At 51.3% G+C, this 19,260-nt stretch overlaps 1 protein-coding gene across 1 annotated transcript in view; it reads left to right on the forward strand.

Annotated features, from left to right (window-relative positions):
* The window catches only part of XXYLT1 (xyloside xylosyltransferase 1), a 182,412-nt gene extending 166,531 nt beyond the window's left edge, over positions 1-15,881 (forward strand). The window contains exon 4 of the mRNA XM_022569195.2: positions 14,345-15,881. Coding sequence (XP_022424903.1) covers positions 14,345-14,741 — 397 coding nt within the window. The 3' untranslated portion in view covers positions 14,742-15,881. The remainder of the gene's footprint in view (positions 1-14,344) is intronic.
* Positions 15,882-19,260: the final 3,379 nt, after the last annotated feature.

Consider the following 19,260-nt stretch of genomic DNA (forward strand, 5'->3'; position numbering starts at 1 on the left):
GACCTCTAATGCTGCCGCTCCACCCCGCCCTGCACACGGCCCCCATGCTGCCCTTGCGTGAGGAGAGGCTTAAAGAGCCCCAGAGTCTTTCTGCATCTGGGCCACCACGGAGTTGCAGGAGGCCCACACAGCACAGAAGGCAGAGGTGAAGGCATGGCTGCCTCCGGGCCAGCCCCGGGGTGAAGGAGGAGGCTGGCCCAGCCCGCCATCCAGGGCCTCTTTCCTGTGCTGAGCACATTGGTTGTGCCATCACCACCCGCAAAGGACGAGGCTCTCAGGGGCCCAAGAGCATGAACTAAAACGGGCCAGCCGCTGGGGGAATGGTCAGAATGAGCCCAGGATGGGGGTGGTCTCCCTTCATCCGTCCTGGACTCTGTCAGCTTGTCACCATACACAGATGGTGGCTCATAAACGCCCACCACAGCCCACAGGCAGGGCAGGGCTCTTGGGATGTGAGGGGCACAGGGAGGTGAACGCCTGCTCCCTTTCTCTCTGACTTCACTGCGGGGCCAGGGCTGGGGATGGGACTCTCTGACACTGGTCCCAAGTCACTGTCCCTTGCAGAGAGGCTGGAAAGGGGTGGAGCCTTGGGGGCAAACCTAGATATTCTCTCTCCAGAGCACACACCCCTTCTCTGAACCATCCTGCAGGGACCCCACTGAGCCTCCTTTTGTCCTCAACCTGAACTTCCAAGTGACAATAGTTTCTTTGCCTACTTGACCTCATGCAGGAGGATTCAGAATGCTTGAATAATTTAAGTCTCATGGGGATGGCCCTTTGTCCACATGAAGACATTGCGGCCACACAGATGAAGCATGGACTCTGGAGGGTTTCAGTGTTTTGAGAGAATTTAGGAGTGGCTGCCTCTGTGGCCTCCCTTTCTTACCCTGAGCTCCTTTGGCTGGCAGGATGCCTGTCTCCGGCGTTGCCAGAGAGACTTCCCTGCCCAGAGCCAAGGTGAGCCATCCCCAGTGTGGTGACTACTTGTCCCATCCTAAGTGGTTCCTGCGGGACAGAGGTCTCTGTGTGATTCACCTTTGTGTCCTCAGTGCCCTGCACACTCTAGGCCCCTGGGATGGGTCCCTGCGGTTGGGTTCTGATGGCTGAAGGGGTCCTGGGATTGTGTGCAGGGGTGGGGGGTTTGCAGAGAGCATCCTTGGGTGGTTAAACTTACTAGATGACGGCAAGTGAAGAACAGGCAGCAAGGGCTGACCTAAGTATTTTAGGGAAACAACTGATGTCCTATGACCCTAAAAAAGTGTGTGGTTTTCCTTGGTCAGAATCTGGAAAAGCATGAGACAAAAGCTGAGGCTGCCATCTTGCTGGTGTGGGAGGGCCCTCAGGCAGCTTTGTGGTGCCCGGGCATGTGAGCTGTTACGTCTCAGCTGGGGGATCTTGTGCAAGTTGCTTCCACTCTCTGTGTTCCTGGGTGATCTCTATAGGTTTTTTCACCTACGGGATTTTGGTTCCAGGGCCAGAGCCACGACTGAAACCAGGCTTCCTGCCTCTAAGTGCACCTGGGGCAGGGAGCATGCTGGCTCACTCCTGCTATCCCTCTACCCTTACATAGCCTGCTCCACGGTTGGAACTGGTCTGACGAAATTCAGACCCCACCCCCAGTCTTGGTGTGTGGAATCCCCTATCCTGTCTTCTGCTCCACCAACCAGACCTCCCCTGAGAATCCATTCTCTGAGTTCTTTCTCACTCCAGCTCTGAACTTGGTGACAGCACAGGAGATTGAGAGCCCACCCTGTAGGCTCCACAACTTCATGGGCCCCTCTGGGAGCACAACACTGAGCAGGGAGGGCACTTCCTCCTGCCCCGCAGCCTCACCTCTGGGCTTAGCCTCGCAAGAGGGCTGTGTGACCGTAAGCACATTGCTTAACCTCTCTGAGCCTTCACTTCCTCATTCTTACTGACCATAGATGTTGTCGTGAGGGATTGAGAGAATGTATGTAAAGCTGAGTAAGGGCTGCACGAGTGATGGCAACTCCTCTTCCTCCTCCTCATTATCTCAGGTGCGGCGCTTGGTCTGTACCAGGCTTTGAACAGACATTTACTGAAGACTTAGAGATATGGGTGAGAAGGAGTTGATGAGGACAGAGGCCTCTGGTGCTGGGGAAACTGGAGGAGAGACCCCAGGGGTCATCTCAATGGGGCAGGGGTGGGAACAGAGCCACAAAGAATCCACACTGCTTCCCACTAAAGGTGACATGTGTCTTTGGCTTCCATCATCTCATCTGATGGGATTGTTTTACCTGCGTTATCTCATAAAATCCTCACAACAACCCTGTTTCCATACGGGAAGACTGAAGCACAAAGCACTTTAGCACCTTGTGCAGGGTAGTGAGCAAAGCACCAGGATTTGAACGCGGACTGTCTGCCTCAGAACCTCTTAACCCCGTCATGCACCGGCACTTTTTTTCAAGTCCGTGGACAGCTAATACATACCTGCCTCCCCCTCCACCCCAGACTGACTGCTAATCCCTGGGGATGGAAGGCGGCAGACCTGGGCCCTCCCTCCTGGCACCATAAGCGCCCTGCTTCCAGGAAGCATCTCCCCAGCAGCGCCCCCAGGACTGTGCAACGTGAGAAGGCTCAGCAAATATTAGCATAAAAATTTGCAAGTGGCCGAGCCACCTACTTCATGGCCATTTTCATGATAAAATATCACTGCTACTCATGTGGTTTTCATTTCTTTATATTATTAAAAGTACCTCTTTTTTCCCCTCTGAGTATGATCATCGGGCCAGCAGCATCAGCATTACCTGGGAGCTTGTCAGAAATGCAGCATCTGAATGAGAATCTGCATTTTAACAAGATCCCAGGTGAGTCCCTGGCATGGTGACATCTGAGAAGTGCTGTTGCCCGTGATAGGCTCCCGTGGGGCAGGGCCTGTGTCTGGCCCGTCGCTGTCCCCGCACGGTGCCTTGCCGTGTGCCTGACAGGTGAGAGGAGATCCCCAGTGTCTGTGTCAACATGCCGATCACTTGTTTTACCCTTGACCGAGACCCATGCCACAGTGTGTGGGACAGCGAGCAGGGGCAGGCAGAGGTCAACTGAGATGAAGTGGGACAGCTCACAGACTGCTTCTGGGCTTGGGAAGTAACACATTTTCCTGGAGCTCGGTTGCCTTTGTGCCCGGCTCAGCCACACCAGGGTGAAGGACACCGGGCTGGACTGGTGTTGAGCTTAATTCGGGCACAAGGTTAAATTCCACCCGTGGTCCTCCCCATCACCCTTACTGCACACGCCTACGCTCTGCTGACTGCCCCGGAAAACACCTGGCATGTGTCCTGGGCACTTCTCTCCCGTGTCCCCTAGTGCCATGGGGCTGTTGGGAGCAGTGAGTCAATTCTGAAGGTGACTCTCTCTGGCTTTGTCTTCACCCTGATGAAAGTCCCTCCCTCAGCCCGGCTTCTGGGAAAGGGCAGGATTGTGGAGCTGAGCTGGGGCCCCCTGCACGTGGGTTGTGACCAACCCAGCCTGCTGGCTGCAGGCCCTGCAGTCTCCTGGTTGGTCCCAGGGCTCACACCAGATTTGAGCTGCTCCCTATCAGTGATGTTCAAGCCCCGCTACTTGGAAGCTAGGGGCTCTTCCAGAGCCAGCGCTGGGAAGGGCACTGTCCACAGGGCTGTGGGCACCACTGGGTCAGGTTACCATCTGCGGCTCTTCATGGCTCACCTTTGTCACACCCGCATCTCATCACAGGTGTGGATTCTAGAGCTCATGGGACCACCTTTTCTCCCTTGCCTTCTCTGTCCTCACCCTGGAGGAGACCTGGCTCCCCCGGATGAAGACCCACATGGCCCCAGCTCACAGGGTCCAGGGCGCACTGTCTCCCAACTGCCTTTCTGAACTTTTGTTCCACCACCTTCATCAACATTCTCCTCTTTTAAATTTCTGCTATCTGATCTTACAGTCCCTTATTCTTTTGTTCATTCATTCTTTAATCCATTCATCCATCCATTCATTTGAAACTTAGCAGTTCTCACGGGTGTGCTGGGAATCAAATGCCCATGCTAGGCTCTCAAGACATAAAGGTGAATAAGGCATACCCTGGTTATCAATCCAGAGCTTCCTCATGCCCTCGCTACTCCAGCAAATTCTTTCATTCATCTTTTACTGATTCCTTATTGCATTTCCGAGGGCCCTCATAGACGATTTCTCTTTCTCAGGCCCTTCTTACACCCCAGCTCCTCTATCTCCTGAGATGGCTTCACCTCTTACCTTCCCAAGATTTAGAGTTGACCAAAAATGAGCTTTTAAAATATCCCTTGCTCCCACCTCAGAGCCACTGCACCTTCTTACTTCTGTCCCTCCTTCAGGCTCAGATGCGTCCCAGGATTTCCCTCTTCTTGGCAAACTCTTCTGCCTGGCTCCTCTGACCTTGGGCAAAATGTTTTATATCTTCCTTTCACACTTATCTATAAAATGGAGATAATAGTTCTTACCTCATGGGTTTGTTACAAACGTTAAATGAGAACTTAAAACGGCCTGGCACATAGTACTCACTAAATACTAGCTAGCCATTATCATGATTATCGTTCCTCACAGTGCCACCCTGCCATTCATCCTGTTTCCTTTCTCTTCAGTCTGGCACACGCATCCCTTTCCCTTGACATGTGGCTTCGCTTCCCTCTCTGTAAATATGCTTCCCTCTGCCCTCTCTTTGCTGCTAGTGTATCTGCCTGCCCTGCCTCTGCTCCCTCTGCTCTTGTGTCCCCAGGGCCAAGTGTCTGGCTTCTTAGTCTCCATCACTCACCTCTCAAAGGTCTCGGGCACCTCCTGCAGCATTTCTGGGTCTTCATTCTCTACGGCTTTCAACACTGTCACGTTCCAGGCATGTGGTGAGGTGCTGGGGGGGCAGTTCAGACTGTGAGGGGTGGGACCAGGGGAGCCAGGAAAGACTGACAATCTAGAAAATAAGGAGAGGTGGGCCCCAGAGACTCCCAAGGGGCCGACTGGCAGCTTCCATGGGTATGTGGTCAGAAGGGATCTATCTCAGCTCCCTGTCCCTGGAGGAGTGTGCCTTTTTTTTTTTAAATTTTATTAAGTATAGTTGATAAACAGTGATGTCCTGTACAGCAAAATGATTCAGTTATACATATATATATATACATTCTTTTTCATATTCTTTTCCATTATGGTCTATCACAGGGTATTGAATAGTTCCCTGTGCTATACAGTAGTTGAATATAGTTCCCTGTGCTATACTGTAGGACCTTGTTGTTTTATCCATCCTATGTATAATAGTTTGCGTTTGCTAATCCCAAACGCCCAGTCCATCTCTCCCCATCTCCTCCTCCCCCTTGGCAACAAGAAGTCTGTTCTCTATGTCTGTGAGTCTATTTCTGTTTCATAGATAAATTCGTTTGTGTCATATTTTAGATTCCACACGTAAGTGATATCATATGGTATTTGTCTTTCTTTCTGACTTCACTTAGTATGATCATCTCTATGTCCACCCATGTTTCTGCAAATGGCATTAGTTCATTCTTTTTTATGGCTAAGTAGTAGTCCATTGTATATATGTACCACATCTTTATCCATTCATCTGTTGATGGACATTTAGGTTGTTTCCATGTCTTGGCTGTTGTGAATAGTACTGCTGTGAACATAGAGGTGCATGTATCTTTTTGAACTATAGTTTTGTCTGGAAGTATGCCCAGGAGTGGAATTGCTGGATCATATGGCAACTCTATTTTTAGTTTTTTGAGGAACCTCCATACTGTTTTCCATAGTGGCTGCACCTACTTACATTCCCACCAGCAGTGTGGGAGGGTTCCCTTTTCTCCATACCCTCTCTAGCATTTGTTATTTGTAGATTTTTTAATGATGGCCATTCTGACCAGTATGAGGTGATACCTTATTGTTATTTTTATTTGCATTTATCTAATAATTAGCTACATTGAGCATCTTTCCATGTGCCTGTTGGCCATCTGTATGTCTTTTTTGGAGAAATGTCTGTCTGGGTCTTGTGCCCATTTTTTGATTGGGTTGTTTTTCTGTTATTGAGTTGTATGAGCTGTTTCTGTATTTTGGAAATTAAGCCCTTGTTGGTTGCATCGCTTGCAAATATTTTCTCCCAGTCCATAGGTTCTCTTTTCATTTTGTTTATGGTTTCCTTTGCTGTACAAAAGCTTGTAAGTTTGATTAGGTCCCATTTGTTTGTTTTTGCTTTTATTTCTGTTGCCTTGGGAGACTGACCTAAGAAAACATGGGTATGATTATGTCAGAGAATGTTTTGCCTGTGTACTCTTCTAAGAATTGTATGGTGTCATGTCTTATCATTCTTTACGCCATTTTGAGTTTATTTTTGTGTATGGTGTGAGGGTGTGTTCTGACTTCATTGATTTACATCCGGCTGTCCAACTATCCCAACACTACTTGTTGAAGAGACTGGGTTTTTTTCCATTGTATATTCTTGCCACCCTTGTCGAAGACTAATTGACCATAGGTGTGTGAGTTTATTTCTGGGCTCTCTATTCTGTTCCATTGATCTATATGTCTGTTTTTATGCCAGTACCATGCTGTTTTGATTACTGGAGCTTTGTAGTATTGTCTGAAGTCTGGGAGTCTTATGCCTCCTGCTTTGTTCTTTTTCCTCAGAATTGCTTTGGCAATTCTGGGTCTTTTATGGTTTCATATAAATTTTAGGATTGCTTGTTCTAATTCTGTGGAAAAAAAGTCATGGGTAATTTGATAAGAATCACATTAAATCTGGAGGAGAGTGCCTTCTGGTAGCAAGGTGCACAGAAGGGGGAGCCAAGTGGCTAGCTCAGTTAGGGCTTGAAGAACCCTGAGGCCAAGGTGAAGCTCTTATCACAGCTGTTGAAATTATTGAGGGTGCCCTAGGGATGGAGCAGAGAAGAAGAGGGTATGGGTGGTGGGCAGAGGTGACGAGCAGGGAGGCGAGGAGGCAGCTAGACTGATGGTGTGGCTGCGGTGCATGGTGGGGGGACAGCTCTGGAAGGGTGTGTCGGGGGAGGCAGTGTGCATCCCTGCAGTCTGGGGGAGTGGCAGCAGGATTGGTTTCTACTTGGGGAGGGAGGGCTGGAGATACTTAGTGCTGTCTGGGGTGTCATTCTGTCCTGATCCGTGTTTGTTCAAATGGGAGGCAGAGAATGGACAGTTGCTGTCAGTAAGAGGGTTTGGAGGGCAGCACCTGGGGAGAGAAGGCCTGGAGGCCCACTGGATTGGATGGGGATGAAGGTGAAGGAGCTGTGAAGCTGAAGTCTGGAAGATGAAGTGCTGGGGGCACTTCGGGCACCTGGGACACAGGGCTGGGGCATGCAGGGTTAAAGTGCACACAGTGGGCCCGCAGGTCCAGCTGGAGGTCGGTGCAGCTCCTCAGGGGGTCCCACGGCAAATTGAGGGCCCCACGGCCCACGTCAGTGTGGGGGACAGGCGGCTCAGCTACTCAGAGGTCCTACCTGTGTCCTCACTCCTCATCCTCCATTCCCTAAATGTCAGCACTCTCCAGAATTCTGTCCTTCCTGCTTTGCACTGTGCTTGTGACACACCTGTGTCCAGCTCCCTGCTGGGCATCTGTTCGAGACTGAACGGGGTCACTCCCCTCTGCATCCTCCCAGCCCCACCGTGCTGTTGGCAGCTCCGCCACCCCTGTAGTAGCCTAGGCCTGAAGCCCCTCCGAGCTCCGTCTGCCTGGCTGAACCCTGCAATGCCTCTTCCTCCATCATCTCTGTCCCTTGTGCCTCCCCCAGTTCCTTGCCATGCAGCCCTCCAGGGCCCAGCCCAGTGCCGGCACCTCAGTGCTCTAGAGCCATTTGTCAGATTGAGTGGTGATGGGTTCCCCAGCCCCACCCACCTGTTCACAGCTCTGGACAGCAGGTGTGGGAGGAAAGCCGAGACGTCCGGCCGGCGGGCTGGGGAATGACAGGAGGGCCAGGGATGGTGATGGATGCTTTAGGAAGGGACATCCCACCCCTCCTGAGGGCACGGGGGAGCGGCTGGCGCCCTGGTGGTGCTGTGCCAGGGGAGGCCTCAGGTCCACTGAAAACACCCATAGGGCTCCAGAGCAAAGGAGGACTGGGGGCATTCGGAGAGCTGTCCTGCAGCAGGTCAGAGCCTTGCCAGCAGGGGTGTTCACGCTCCATGATTCCAATGCTCTGCCAGGTTTTAGAGCCCCACAGAGGTGGACAGATCATAGCCGGTGCTGCTTTGGTAACGAGACAGACAGTCATTCCAGACTCCCTGGAGCAGGAAGCCGTGTCTAAACAAAAACCTGCAGACGCCTGGCTGGTGGACGAGGGCTGGTCCCTGAGATACCACCACACCCTGAGAAGAGCCTGGGCAGGAAGGGCGTCTGCCTTCGGTGGCTGAGCACCCATGGTGACAGCCACGACCACTCCTAGGGGCCTGGCGCTGGGCAGGGTCTGGCATGTGTTTGCTCCTGGAGTCCAGGACGGCCCTAAGGGGTGTCTCATCCCCATCCCTACGTGATCGCTGAGCAAACCAAGGCCCTGAGAGGCCCAGGGGCTCACCCCGCTGGTCCCTAGCCCAGGCATCCAGGGTCCAGGCGCAGCCCCCCAGCCCCACCCCAGGACCACCACCGCTGGTGTGTTCACACCCAGGTCTCAGCTCCTTGCTGCACTGCCTGTTTCCTGAGGGCAGGGATGTTCCACTCACCTCCGTATGGGTTGGGTCTGTTAAATAGCTGAGTGATCAGCAATTGATCTTCTCAGCTCAGTGTGCTCTCTGTTGTTCCTGTTCATCTCATGAAGAACTAGGAGACACGGGAGAGTGGACTTTTGGGCATCTCTCTGCTGACTGACCAGTGCCGATAAGGGGCCCCTGTCAGTCCTACCACTGATAACCTGTGTGACTTTGGGAACATTTCTTACCCTCTCTGACCAGCGGAGTCAGAGACCTCCCTGCTTCAGGCCTTGCCAGCAGGAGATCCTAACAAGGGTCAGCTGTGACTCTCGGTGGTAAGAAATGCCCTAGGGCAACAGGCAGTTTAAAGCTTCGCGGGGCCCACAGCCCCACGCGGTCCACGCCCTCTCCAGTTTGATACCACAAGACAGTGGTTCCCCTAGAGAATGAAGGGTCAGCGCCCGTCCCGCAGAACCTCAGCCTCAGCCCAAGGCAGGATGGAGAGACAGTGCCACTGCTGTGAAATCATCCCCTAGAACTGTCCCGTCACCTCGCAGGACCGGGGCTGGGTGGAACGCTGGGCTGCCTCTGAGCATGGCTCTTCACTCCTGGCCTTTCCTCTTGGACGACTGGAAAACAGGGTCCCTTCCAAGTCAAACAAGAGCTGACTGGGCCTGGTACACAAGCACGGGCATGAGGGAAGTAGTGTTTCCTGATTCCAGTCTTTGCTGACTAGACGGCGAGCTTTCCCCGGGTGGAGGCCGGCCTCCCTTGCTCCTTAGAGACTTTGCCCTTGACTCTGAGGCACACTCAAGGGGTGAGCCATGGTGAGATGTGCCGCGTGTGAGGCCGTCCTTGTGAATCCCAGACCTACAGCAGGGCCTTCTCAGCCTGAGAACCTACGGCTTGAACTCAGCCTGAGTCGGCACAGGCTTCCAGAACCTTCCTGAGGGGTGTTGTGCAGACTGCCCGGGCCCAGTGGGTGTTCCCATCTTTGCTTCTCCCCTCTTGGAAGTGAAAGTAGAAAACTGAGCCTTAGGAGCTGAGAAAGGCCAACCCAGGAGAAAAAAATCATGAAGAAACAGGGAGGCAAAAGAGTCTGTGATTTGGGGTGGTGTGTGTGTGGGGAGGAGGAAGGGACGATTCACGGCAACGCGAGTCCTTTTCTGGAGAACGTGAGCTTTAGGTTCTCAGCCAGGGCCTCTGGTTGAGAGACTTGTTGGAGTGACCTTAGCAATGATCATCAGAGAAAAGACCTGAGGGAGGAGATGGCTCTGCTTTTTCAAAACTATAATACTTCAAACACCCCTTCCTGTAAGGATGGGTTTTCCTCACTAGAACTAGTCCACTAGCTTTTAATAGTCCTTTTTATGATTATTAATTAGGATGTATTCGATATAAAAAAATTAGAAAATGCATCACCCATAACTAGTAGAATGTGCTTGAAGGCTCCTCACTTGTGCTCTCCCAGCAAGCCTTGTCGACTTCTGGAAGGACTTGGTATTTACAATGGACCATCTGCATTAGGCCTCGTTTTACAGTTAAGTTTATTTCTAAGGGGGAAGAAACCTTATCCCCTCTAGTGTGGGTCTCCAGGTGACCCTGGGGGTGGGAACAAGACTCCACACAGGCCCAAATGATACAATTAGGCAGCACCACATGGCTGGGCTGTGGTCGTGGAGGTTAATCTGAGAAACTTCTGGAAGCTCTCAGAATCGGATTCCTTCTTTCATACAGACGTTTCCTGCAGCCTCAGCACATGCTACTGGCAGTGCCCTGTGAATATACATGGTCAGCCCAGGCCCCGTGAGGAAGGCAAGGGTCTGGGGTGCTCTCTGACCACCACCCTCCAAGCCAGCAGCGGCTGCATCACCCGATGGCCTGGTCCCCAGCACCCGTGGCCTTGGGGTCTGCCAACCAAAGTCAGAAATAATATTGAAATCCAAGTGCTGCTCCTTGGAACATTAGCCTGTGGTGGAATCTGAAGTAGTCAAAGATTAAAGGGACCTTGGAGGTCAGAGGCCCTGGATCTGAGTCGGGGCCCTGCCCCTCACAACCGAGGGCCTCTGTTCCCTCTGTTAAAATGCAGGCAACAATGTCCCTGCACGGCTGGGAGAGGAGTGAGGTAGAGAATTGTAAGAGGGCTTTGCAGCCCGCATGTGCTGCCGCGGCTGTGGAAGTGGGGACCCCGCCCCGTTAGGCCGCTCCATGTGGGATCAGAGCCCCTTACGTGAGTTCTCATCCCTTCCACGTCCCTCTATCACTCTCTACCCCAAGGCTAGTACAGCTCCTCCACAAGGACCAGCTGCCGTGGAAGCCCGAGAAACCCACCATTCCCCTAAGCGGCCGCTCGGTTTTTCTGGGTGCGTCTTGGGGTAGTAGGAACACTTTAAATAACGGCAGTAATTTTGTACTTAGAGAATCGTTGGTTCATTTTCAGGCTGTGTTTCTGCTTCAGACACCCCAGGCAGCTTGCATTTCCAATTTCCTTTCCCTCCCTTGCTTCTCCTTACAAATCATAATGTACTGATGTCCCAGACCTGGTTCTTTCTGGCTCTTTGTTATAAAATGCCTCTTATGTCTTGATTAAGCAGTGGTCATAGGCAGCATGTTCCCAAAGAGCCACCTAGGTTATGGTCTCTGCCTGGAAGGATTCCACCTACCTCTCTGCCTCTGGCCCTGCCCTCCGGAGCCCAGCAAGTTCGGTGCCAGGTCACCCTTGTGTAGACAAGAAGATCTGGGGGAGCTTCCCTGCTGAGGTTGGTAAGGGCGTCCCGGGGCTGCCGATGGCCCCTCTGCTCCCAGCTTGCTCAAGGGTCGAAACCCTTCTGAACCTTTCTCAGACATCTGAGCACCCTCTCTTGGGTCCCTGTTCCTCTCCCCCAAAATAGACGTGGCAGCGGTGGATCCAGGGCTCAGAGAAGCAGCAGGTTTTTTCTCGGCAGCCGGCAACTGTCCTGACCTCTTCCTGCCCCTGCTGCCAGATGACATCGAAGGCCATGTAGCCTGAGCTGCACTGACCTTTTCCTCAGTCCTTATCATCACTTCATGGTTCCTGAGGCGCTACTGTGCCAGGTGCTGAGGAGGCAGAGGCGATGGCAGTGCTGGGGGACCTCACAGACGTGACCGCCGCGCCCCCACCACCAGCCCGTGCCACGTTCCCCCGCCCGTCCTCTGGGAGGGGAGGACAGACCGTGGGGGAAGTACAGAAGGACCGGTGGGCTTGATGGGGCATGAGGTGTCCAGGGGCTCCACGAGCACCGACTCTGCCTCTTCGCTTTCCCCCGGGTCTCTCCTCTCTGGAGAATGAATCCAGTGCTTTGGCAATAGAACAACCCTCCCCTTAAAACAACCCTCCCCTTAAAAAAAAAAAGATAGCGGGAGAGAGAAGCCCTGTACCTAAGGTGACACATAACTTGTAGTCTGAACCCAAACATTTCAATGGATGACCAACCGTCCTGGTTTGCCTGAGACTAGGACAGTTTCTCAGGACATGGGACAGCTGGTCACCTGCTTTGGAAAATGAAAGGGTACATGACTATTCATTCAATTTGCAATACTTTGATTTTCCTTATGATTTCTTCTTTGGCCAGTGGATTGTTTTAAAGGTCTGTTGCTTAATTTCTAAATATTTAGAAGTTTTCTCTATCTAGTTTATTTCAAGTGCAGTTCCATTTTGGTTAGGGAGCACTCTATACGATTTTTAACTTTTTTCAACGTACTGAGACTTGTTTTGTCCTCCAGCGTATGGTCTATCTTGGTGAATGTTCCATTTGCAGGAGAAAAGAATGTGTGTTCTGCTGCTGTTGAGTAGAGAGTTCCACAGATGTCGACTAGGTCAAGTTGGTTGATAGCTTTATTCAGATCTTCCACATCCTTTGTCTAGTTGCTCTATCAGTTACTGAGAGCGGGGTAATAAAATTTCCAACTAGAATAGTGAAAAAAAAAAAAAAAAAAAGAAAACCTCGCCTGGTTTGAGGATCCCTCCTCTACCATGCCATGCTAGCCCAGGTCTGTTTGGTAGAATGTTAGCTGGTTTGCAACCTGTTCCTGTAATTAACTATTTGGAAGAAATATGGTAAAATGAACTAACAGTTGTCAAACGGCATTCTAACCCTGCTATGATCCCATCACTGCAGGCTTTAGTGGCTAGAAAGATCTAGCATCTCTGTTTGCTTTGGAAGCTTATTTTTGCCAAGGTTGTTATCACCAAGTAGGCACCAGAGCTCTGTTCCACTCATAGTCCAATTATGGTAAAATTCAGACAATGAACCTGTGTATTCCACTTGTAAGAATGTCCAAATGGAATGCTTTACCCTGGCCAGGAGCAAACTCTCGGCCCCCTTGTGATATGCGAGACCTCAAGGACGCTTTCTCTATTCCCAGACCTGGAGAAATGTGTTGAACTGGAAAATGCATCAGGGTGGCCCACCCCGGGTCAGGCCTCTGGTTTTCTTTCCCCTGCACTGCCCACTTCACTGCACAGCTCCTCTCTGTCGTTGGTCAGGAAGCTGCTCTGGGGGAGGCCAGAGGGTGGCATTTCCAGGCCGGGGGCAGAGCTGGTTTTGCTATGCTGCATCCCCATCCTACGGACTCTAGGGAAGAGGCAAAGCTGGTAAAACAGGTGGGATGGAGCCTGATGCAGGACACGCCCCAGCCCACTCCTGCCCTTGCCCACGACAGAGGGTCCTCCGTCTTTCCTCCTTCCTCCAGGTCGAATGCCCCTCTGCTGTGATGGCATCTCTGCAGGAATGGAGCCTGGGTCTCTCTTTGCCCCTTCCTGTGACCATTCTGTGCAGGAATTTGCTGTTAAAGAGGCTAGAGAACAGAGTGGCTCATGCTCTAACCTTGTCACCCACGGGGAGGTTTCTGGATCTGACTTCCTGTCTCCAGATGGAAACATTTGGATAAAGGACCTAGGAGGGGCCCCTTGGCTCTAACATCCGGTGGACTTAGAGCAGATTTCTAAATCTGCCTAGAGAGAAACTGAAATTGAGTGGACCTGCTCTCTAAAATTGCTATAATTCTACTTGGCTGTCCCATAGCCACTTTCACTTGACCCACGGGTGGACCTGAGCTGTTTCAGAAATGCTGGGCATGGGGTTTTAATGAATGAGACTTGATTTTGATTCAGCCTGTGTTTAGCTCCCTATGTCTTTACCTGATCACCATTCAGAACTGTTTCCCAACTTTTCTCTCCCCTTTCCTTTTCAAGATCACAGACAAAAACAAGGGGGTGGAAAGTTCCACCTAGATTGTTACTAACCTCAGAAGTGGACGCTGGAGCCGGATGCCTGGGTTGAGTCCCTGCTTGTGCTATTTGCTGATTGTGTGACTTTGGGGAAGTCTCTGAACCTCTCTGTGCAGTTTCCTCAGGCGTGAGGTGACATATTGCCTCTGAGAACACCCGTCTCATAGGATGTAGTGCCTGGTGCTCACGAAGTCTGTACAGATGTGATTGATGGAGATGATGATGTCATCCTGAGGGTGGTGGGAAGAACGTGAGGCTTGGACTTGGGAGACTCAGACCGCCTCTGCCTCTTGCTGGCAGTGTGATACAGATTCTGAGCCTCAGAATGTCTCAGTCCTCGTAGCTGTAGAACGAGTGAAAATGGAACCTCCCTCCTGGGTGGTTGTGAGGACCCAGAGGAACAGGACTGGCAGACTGTTCCCACACACACACACACACACGTCAGGCTAAATCTGTTCTCTTTCCCCTTCCCAGGCACACATTCTGGCAGTTCCGTCATGAGAACCCCAAGACCCGGGTCGGGGGCCCTCCCCCTGAGGGGCTCCCCGGCTTCAACAGCGGGGTGATGCTGCTCAACCTGGAGGCCATGCGCCAGTCCCCACTGTACGGCCGCCTGCTGGAGCCAGCACAGGTGCAGCAGCTGGCCAACAAGTACCACTTCCGGGGTCACCTCGGGGACCAGGACTTCTTCACCATGATCGGCATGGAGCATCCTGAGCTCTTCCACGTGCTGGACTGTACCTGGAACCGGCAGCTTTGCACCTGGTGGAGGGACCATGGCTACAGTGACGTCTTCGATGCCTACTTCTGGTGTGAGGGCCACGTCAGGATCTACCATGGGAACTGCAACACCCCTATCCCAGAGGCCTAGGCGCCTCCTCGCCCAATCTGGGGAAGGAGAGGGGCGCCTCTCGGACAGGCCTGGGGCAGTGTCTGAACTCCTAGAGCGACACGGCAAGGACGTCCTTGTGATCAGGTGCTGCAGCTCTCCCAGCACGCATCGCTGTCCTGAAGCCATCCAATGACGACTGGACCCTTTGCCCCCACTGGTGCTCTGGACCCCCTGCCTCCAAGGACCAGGCGTCATGAAGGACAAACACATAGACCTCTTCCGGTGGGCTAGGAAGCGAGCATTTGAAAAGAAGGAAGAGAAACAAAACGGTGCCTCTTGCCTTCAGCCCCCAAAGAATGGAAATCCTTTTAAGAACTGGGCTTTCTTAGACCAAATATAAACTTATTTTAAATCGACAGGCAAGGCAGAGCAAACAGTACTGCTGTAGCTCCCAGCGAGCTCTAAATGCGTGAGCCAGGGTTTTAACAACCAGCCCAGAGTTTAAGCATCCAAAGGAATGCTGGCCTTCCACACGCGCGTCCTAGGAGGCTGTGTGGTTAGTCTCACGATGGTCGTGGTGCCTGGTGGAGATGTAAAGATCCCACCTCTTTGGGGAGGGCCCTCGACAGCACCTGTGGCCCACGTAAGAAAACTGGTCTCATTATTTTAACCTTCACAGCATTTACCTCCCAACTGCATCACAGAACCTCATTATCCCTTATTCATCTGATCCAGCTCCAGGTGACCAGACTCTGCTCTGAAATCAAATCTGCCATCAGAGAGATTGGCCACCCGCAAGGACAGGTGATGGAATTGTCTGGATTGGGAAGACTCATTCCAAAGAGGAGCCCAGCAGTGCCCTAGTGTAACCGTGCAGCTTGGAAGGGGTGTCGCTCTTAGACTTATAAGCATTCTAGTCTCTTTATTTGGAAGAATCATCCGTGTGACTTTATTGCACCAGGTCAGACCCTATACCTTACAAGAAATTAGGCTGTCATTACTTGATTTCTGCTTTAATGAGCTCTCCTGTAAGTGAGCTACAAACACGAAGCCTCTATTGGTCCATTTTGTATAATCCACCTGGGGTCCTCAGAAAAGAAGTGTTGTTGGATTTTCATCTTATTTCATTTATTTTTTTCCACTGTGAGAATAGCTAATAAATAATCTTTGAGAACACAATGATTTATGTTGTTTGCTCTCTGGTCACAGTTTCTGGCTACCTGAAGGATCTGAATCAAGAGTGTGATCAATGTCGTTCAGAGTCTCCCTCCCCACGTGATTAAGCTAATAAGTGTGCTCACAGTGGGTCTCTGGGGCCTAAGGGGGACCACATCTGAGAAGGTTATATTGGGCTCAAAATGGAGAGTTATTTCATTTCAGGTATTGACAGGCCGGTCTAATTCTGGGAGCAAAACCCACCACCGCATCCCTTCTCATCTGCTTACCCCAACTGTCCACCTACATCATCCCCTGATGAAACGGAACACATGTCTCTCCTAACTCTCAGAACAGGTCTGTCCGCTTAGGGACTTGATTTCCTATTTATTGCTACAAATTATCTTTTAGTGGTTTTTGAGAGACAGCAATCTTACTTACTTATTTATTTATTGGCTGTGTTGGGTCTTTGTGGCTGCGTGCAGGCTTTCTCTGGTTGCAGCGAGTGAGGGGCTACTGTTGCAGTGTGCAGGCTTCTCATTGTGGTGGCTTCTCTTGTTGCAGAGCATGGGCTCTGGGTGCACGGGCTTCAGTAGTTGTGGCTCGTGGGATCTAGAGCACAGGCTCAGTAGTTGTGGTGCATGGGCTCAGCTGCTCCATGGCATGTGGGACCTTCCTGGACCAGGGATTGAACCCGTGTACCCTGCACTGGCAGGCGGATTCTTAACCACTGCGCCACCAGGGAAGTCCAACTGCTTGAATGTCTGCTGTGTGCCTAGCATTGTATTATGTGTGATAGTGACATACTATCACTGATACTTGTGAAAACCTCATTAAGGTAATTCAGATTCTAAATTTTATTGCAATATAAGAGATGTGGACAGAGTCATTGTTTATCACAGCCTTTTTTATAATAGAAAAAAATTGGGAGCAACAAAATGCTGAATAGGGGAGTGGATAAATAATGTGTTACAGCTATATAATGGAATACTTTAAGCATTAAAAGTCATATTTTTGGGTGGGAGGGGAAGATGGCGGAAGAGTAAGACACGGAGATCACCTTCCTCCCTGCAGATACACCAGAAATACATCTATACGTGGAACAACTCCTACAGGACACCTACTGAACACTGGCAGAAGACCTCAGACCTCCCAAAAGGCAAGAAGGTCCCCACGTACCTGGGTAGGGCAAAAGAAAAAACAATAAACAGAGACAAAAGGATGGGGACGGGACCTGCACCAGTGGGAGGGAGCCGTGAAGGAGGAAAGGTTTCCACACACTAGGAAGCCCCTTCGCGGGCGGAGACTGTGGGTGGTGGAGGGGGGAAGCTTCGGAGCCTTGGAGGACAGCACAGCAACAGGGGTGCGGAGGGCAAAGCGGAGAGATTCCGGCACAGAGGATCGGTGCCGACCGGCACTCACCAGCCCGGGCGGGCGGGGCTGGGAGCTGAGGCTCAGGCTTCGGTCCGTCAGAGCACAGGGAGAGGACTGGGGTTGGTGGCGTGAACACAGCCTGCAGGGGGTTAGTGCACCACGGCCAGCCGGGAGGGAGTCCGGGGAAAAGTCTGGACCTGCCGAAGAGGCAAGAGACTTTTTCTTCCCTCTTTGTTTCCTGGTGCGCAAGGAGAGGGGATTCAGAGTGCTGCTTAAAGGAGCTCCAGAGACGGGCGCGAGCCGCGGCTAAAAGCGCAGACCCCAGAGATGGGCATGAGACACTAAGGCTGCTGCTGCTGCCACCAAGAAGCCTGTGTGCGAGCACAGGTCACTATCCACACCCCTCTTCCGGGGAGCCTGTGCAGCCCACCACTGCCAGGGTCCCAGGATCCAGGGACAACTTCCCCAGGAGAATGCACGGCGTGCCTCAGGCTGGTGCAACGTCATGCTGGCCTCTGCTGCCGCAGGCTCGCCCCGCACTCTGTACCCCTCCCTCACCCCGGCCTGAGTGAGCCAGAGTCCCCAAAGCAGCTGCTCCTTTAACCCCGTCCTGTCTGAGCGAAGAACAGATGCCCTCAGGTGACCTACACGCAGAGGCGGGGCCAAATCCAAAACTGAGCCCCGGGAGCTGTGAGAACAAAGAAGAGAAAGGGAGATCTCTCCCAGCAGCCTCAGAAGCAGTGGATTAAAGCTCCACAATCAACTTGTTGTACCCTGCATCTGTGGAATACATGAATAGACAATGAGTCATCCCAAATTAAGGAGGTGGACTTTGAGAGCAAGATTTATTATTTTTTCCCATTTTCCTCTTTTTGTGACTGTGTATGTGTATGCTTCTGTGTGACATTTTGTCCGTATAGCTTTGCTTCCACCATTTGTCCTAGGGTTCTATCCGTCTGCTTTTTCTTTAAAAAAAATTTTTTTTCTTATTATTTTTTATTTTAATAACTTCATTTTATCTTAATTTATTTTATTTTATCTCTTTCTTTCTTTCTTTCCTTCCTTCCCTCCTTCCTCCCTCCCTCCCTCCCTCCTTTCCTTCCTTCCTTTCTTTCTAATACATCTCCCTTTTATTCTGAGCTGTGTGCATGAAAGGCTTTTGGTGCTGCAGCCAGGAGTCAGAGCTGTTCCTCTGATGTGGGAGAGCCAAGTTCAGGACACTGGTCCACCAGAGACCTCCCAGCTCCACATAATATCAAATGGTGAAAATCTCCCAGAGATCTCCATCTCAACACCAGCACCCAGCTTCACTCAACGACCAGCAAGCTACAGTGTGGGACACCCTATGCCAAACAACTAGCAAGACAGGAACACAACCCCACCCATTAGCAGAGAGGCTGCCTAAAATCATAAGTCCACAGACACCCTAAAACACACCACCAGACGTGGACCTGCCCACCAGAAAAACAAGCTCCAGCCTCATCCACCAGAACACAGGCACTAGTCCCCTCCACCAGGAAACCTACACAACCCACTGAACCAACTTTAACCACTGGGGACAGACACCAAAAACAATGGGAACTACGAACCTGCAGCCTGCAACAAGGAGACCCCAAACACAGTAAGATAAGCAAAATGAGAAGACAGAAAAACACACAGCAGATGAAGGAGCAAGATAAAAACCCACCAGACCTAACAAATGAAGAGGAAATAGGCAGTCTACCTGAAAAAGAATTCAGAATAATGATAGTAAAGATGATCCAAAATCTAGGAAATACAATAGAGAAAATGCAAGAAACATTTAACAAGGACCTAGAAGAACTAAGGATGAAACAAGCAATGATGAACAACACAATAAATGAAATTACAAATACTTTAGATGGGATCAATACCAGAGGCAGAAGAACAGATAAGTGACCTGGGAGATAATATAGTGGAAATAACTACTGCAGAGCAGAATAAAGAAAAAAGAATGAGAAGAACTGAGGACAGTCTCAGAGACCTCTGGGACAACATTAAACTCACGAAC

This window comes from Delphinapterus leucas, chromosome 4 (assembly GCF_059928025.1).
Source record: "Delphinapterus leucas isolate spDelLeu-1000000601 "Yukka" chromosome 4, BTC_Dleu_Yukka2, whole genome shotgun sequence".
NCBI lineage: Eukaryota > Metazoa > Chordata > Mammalia > Artiodactyla > Monodontidae > Delphinapterus > Delphinapterus leucas.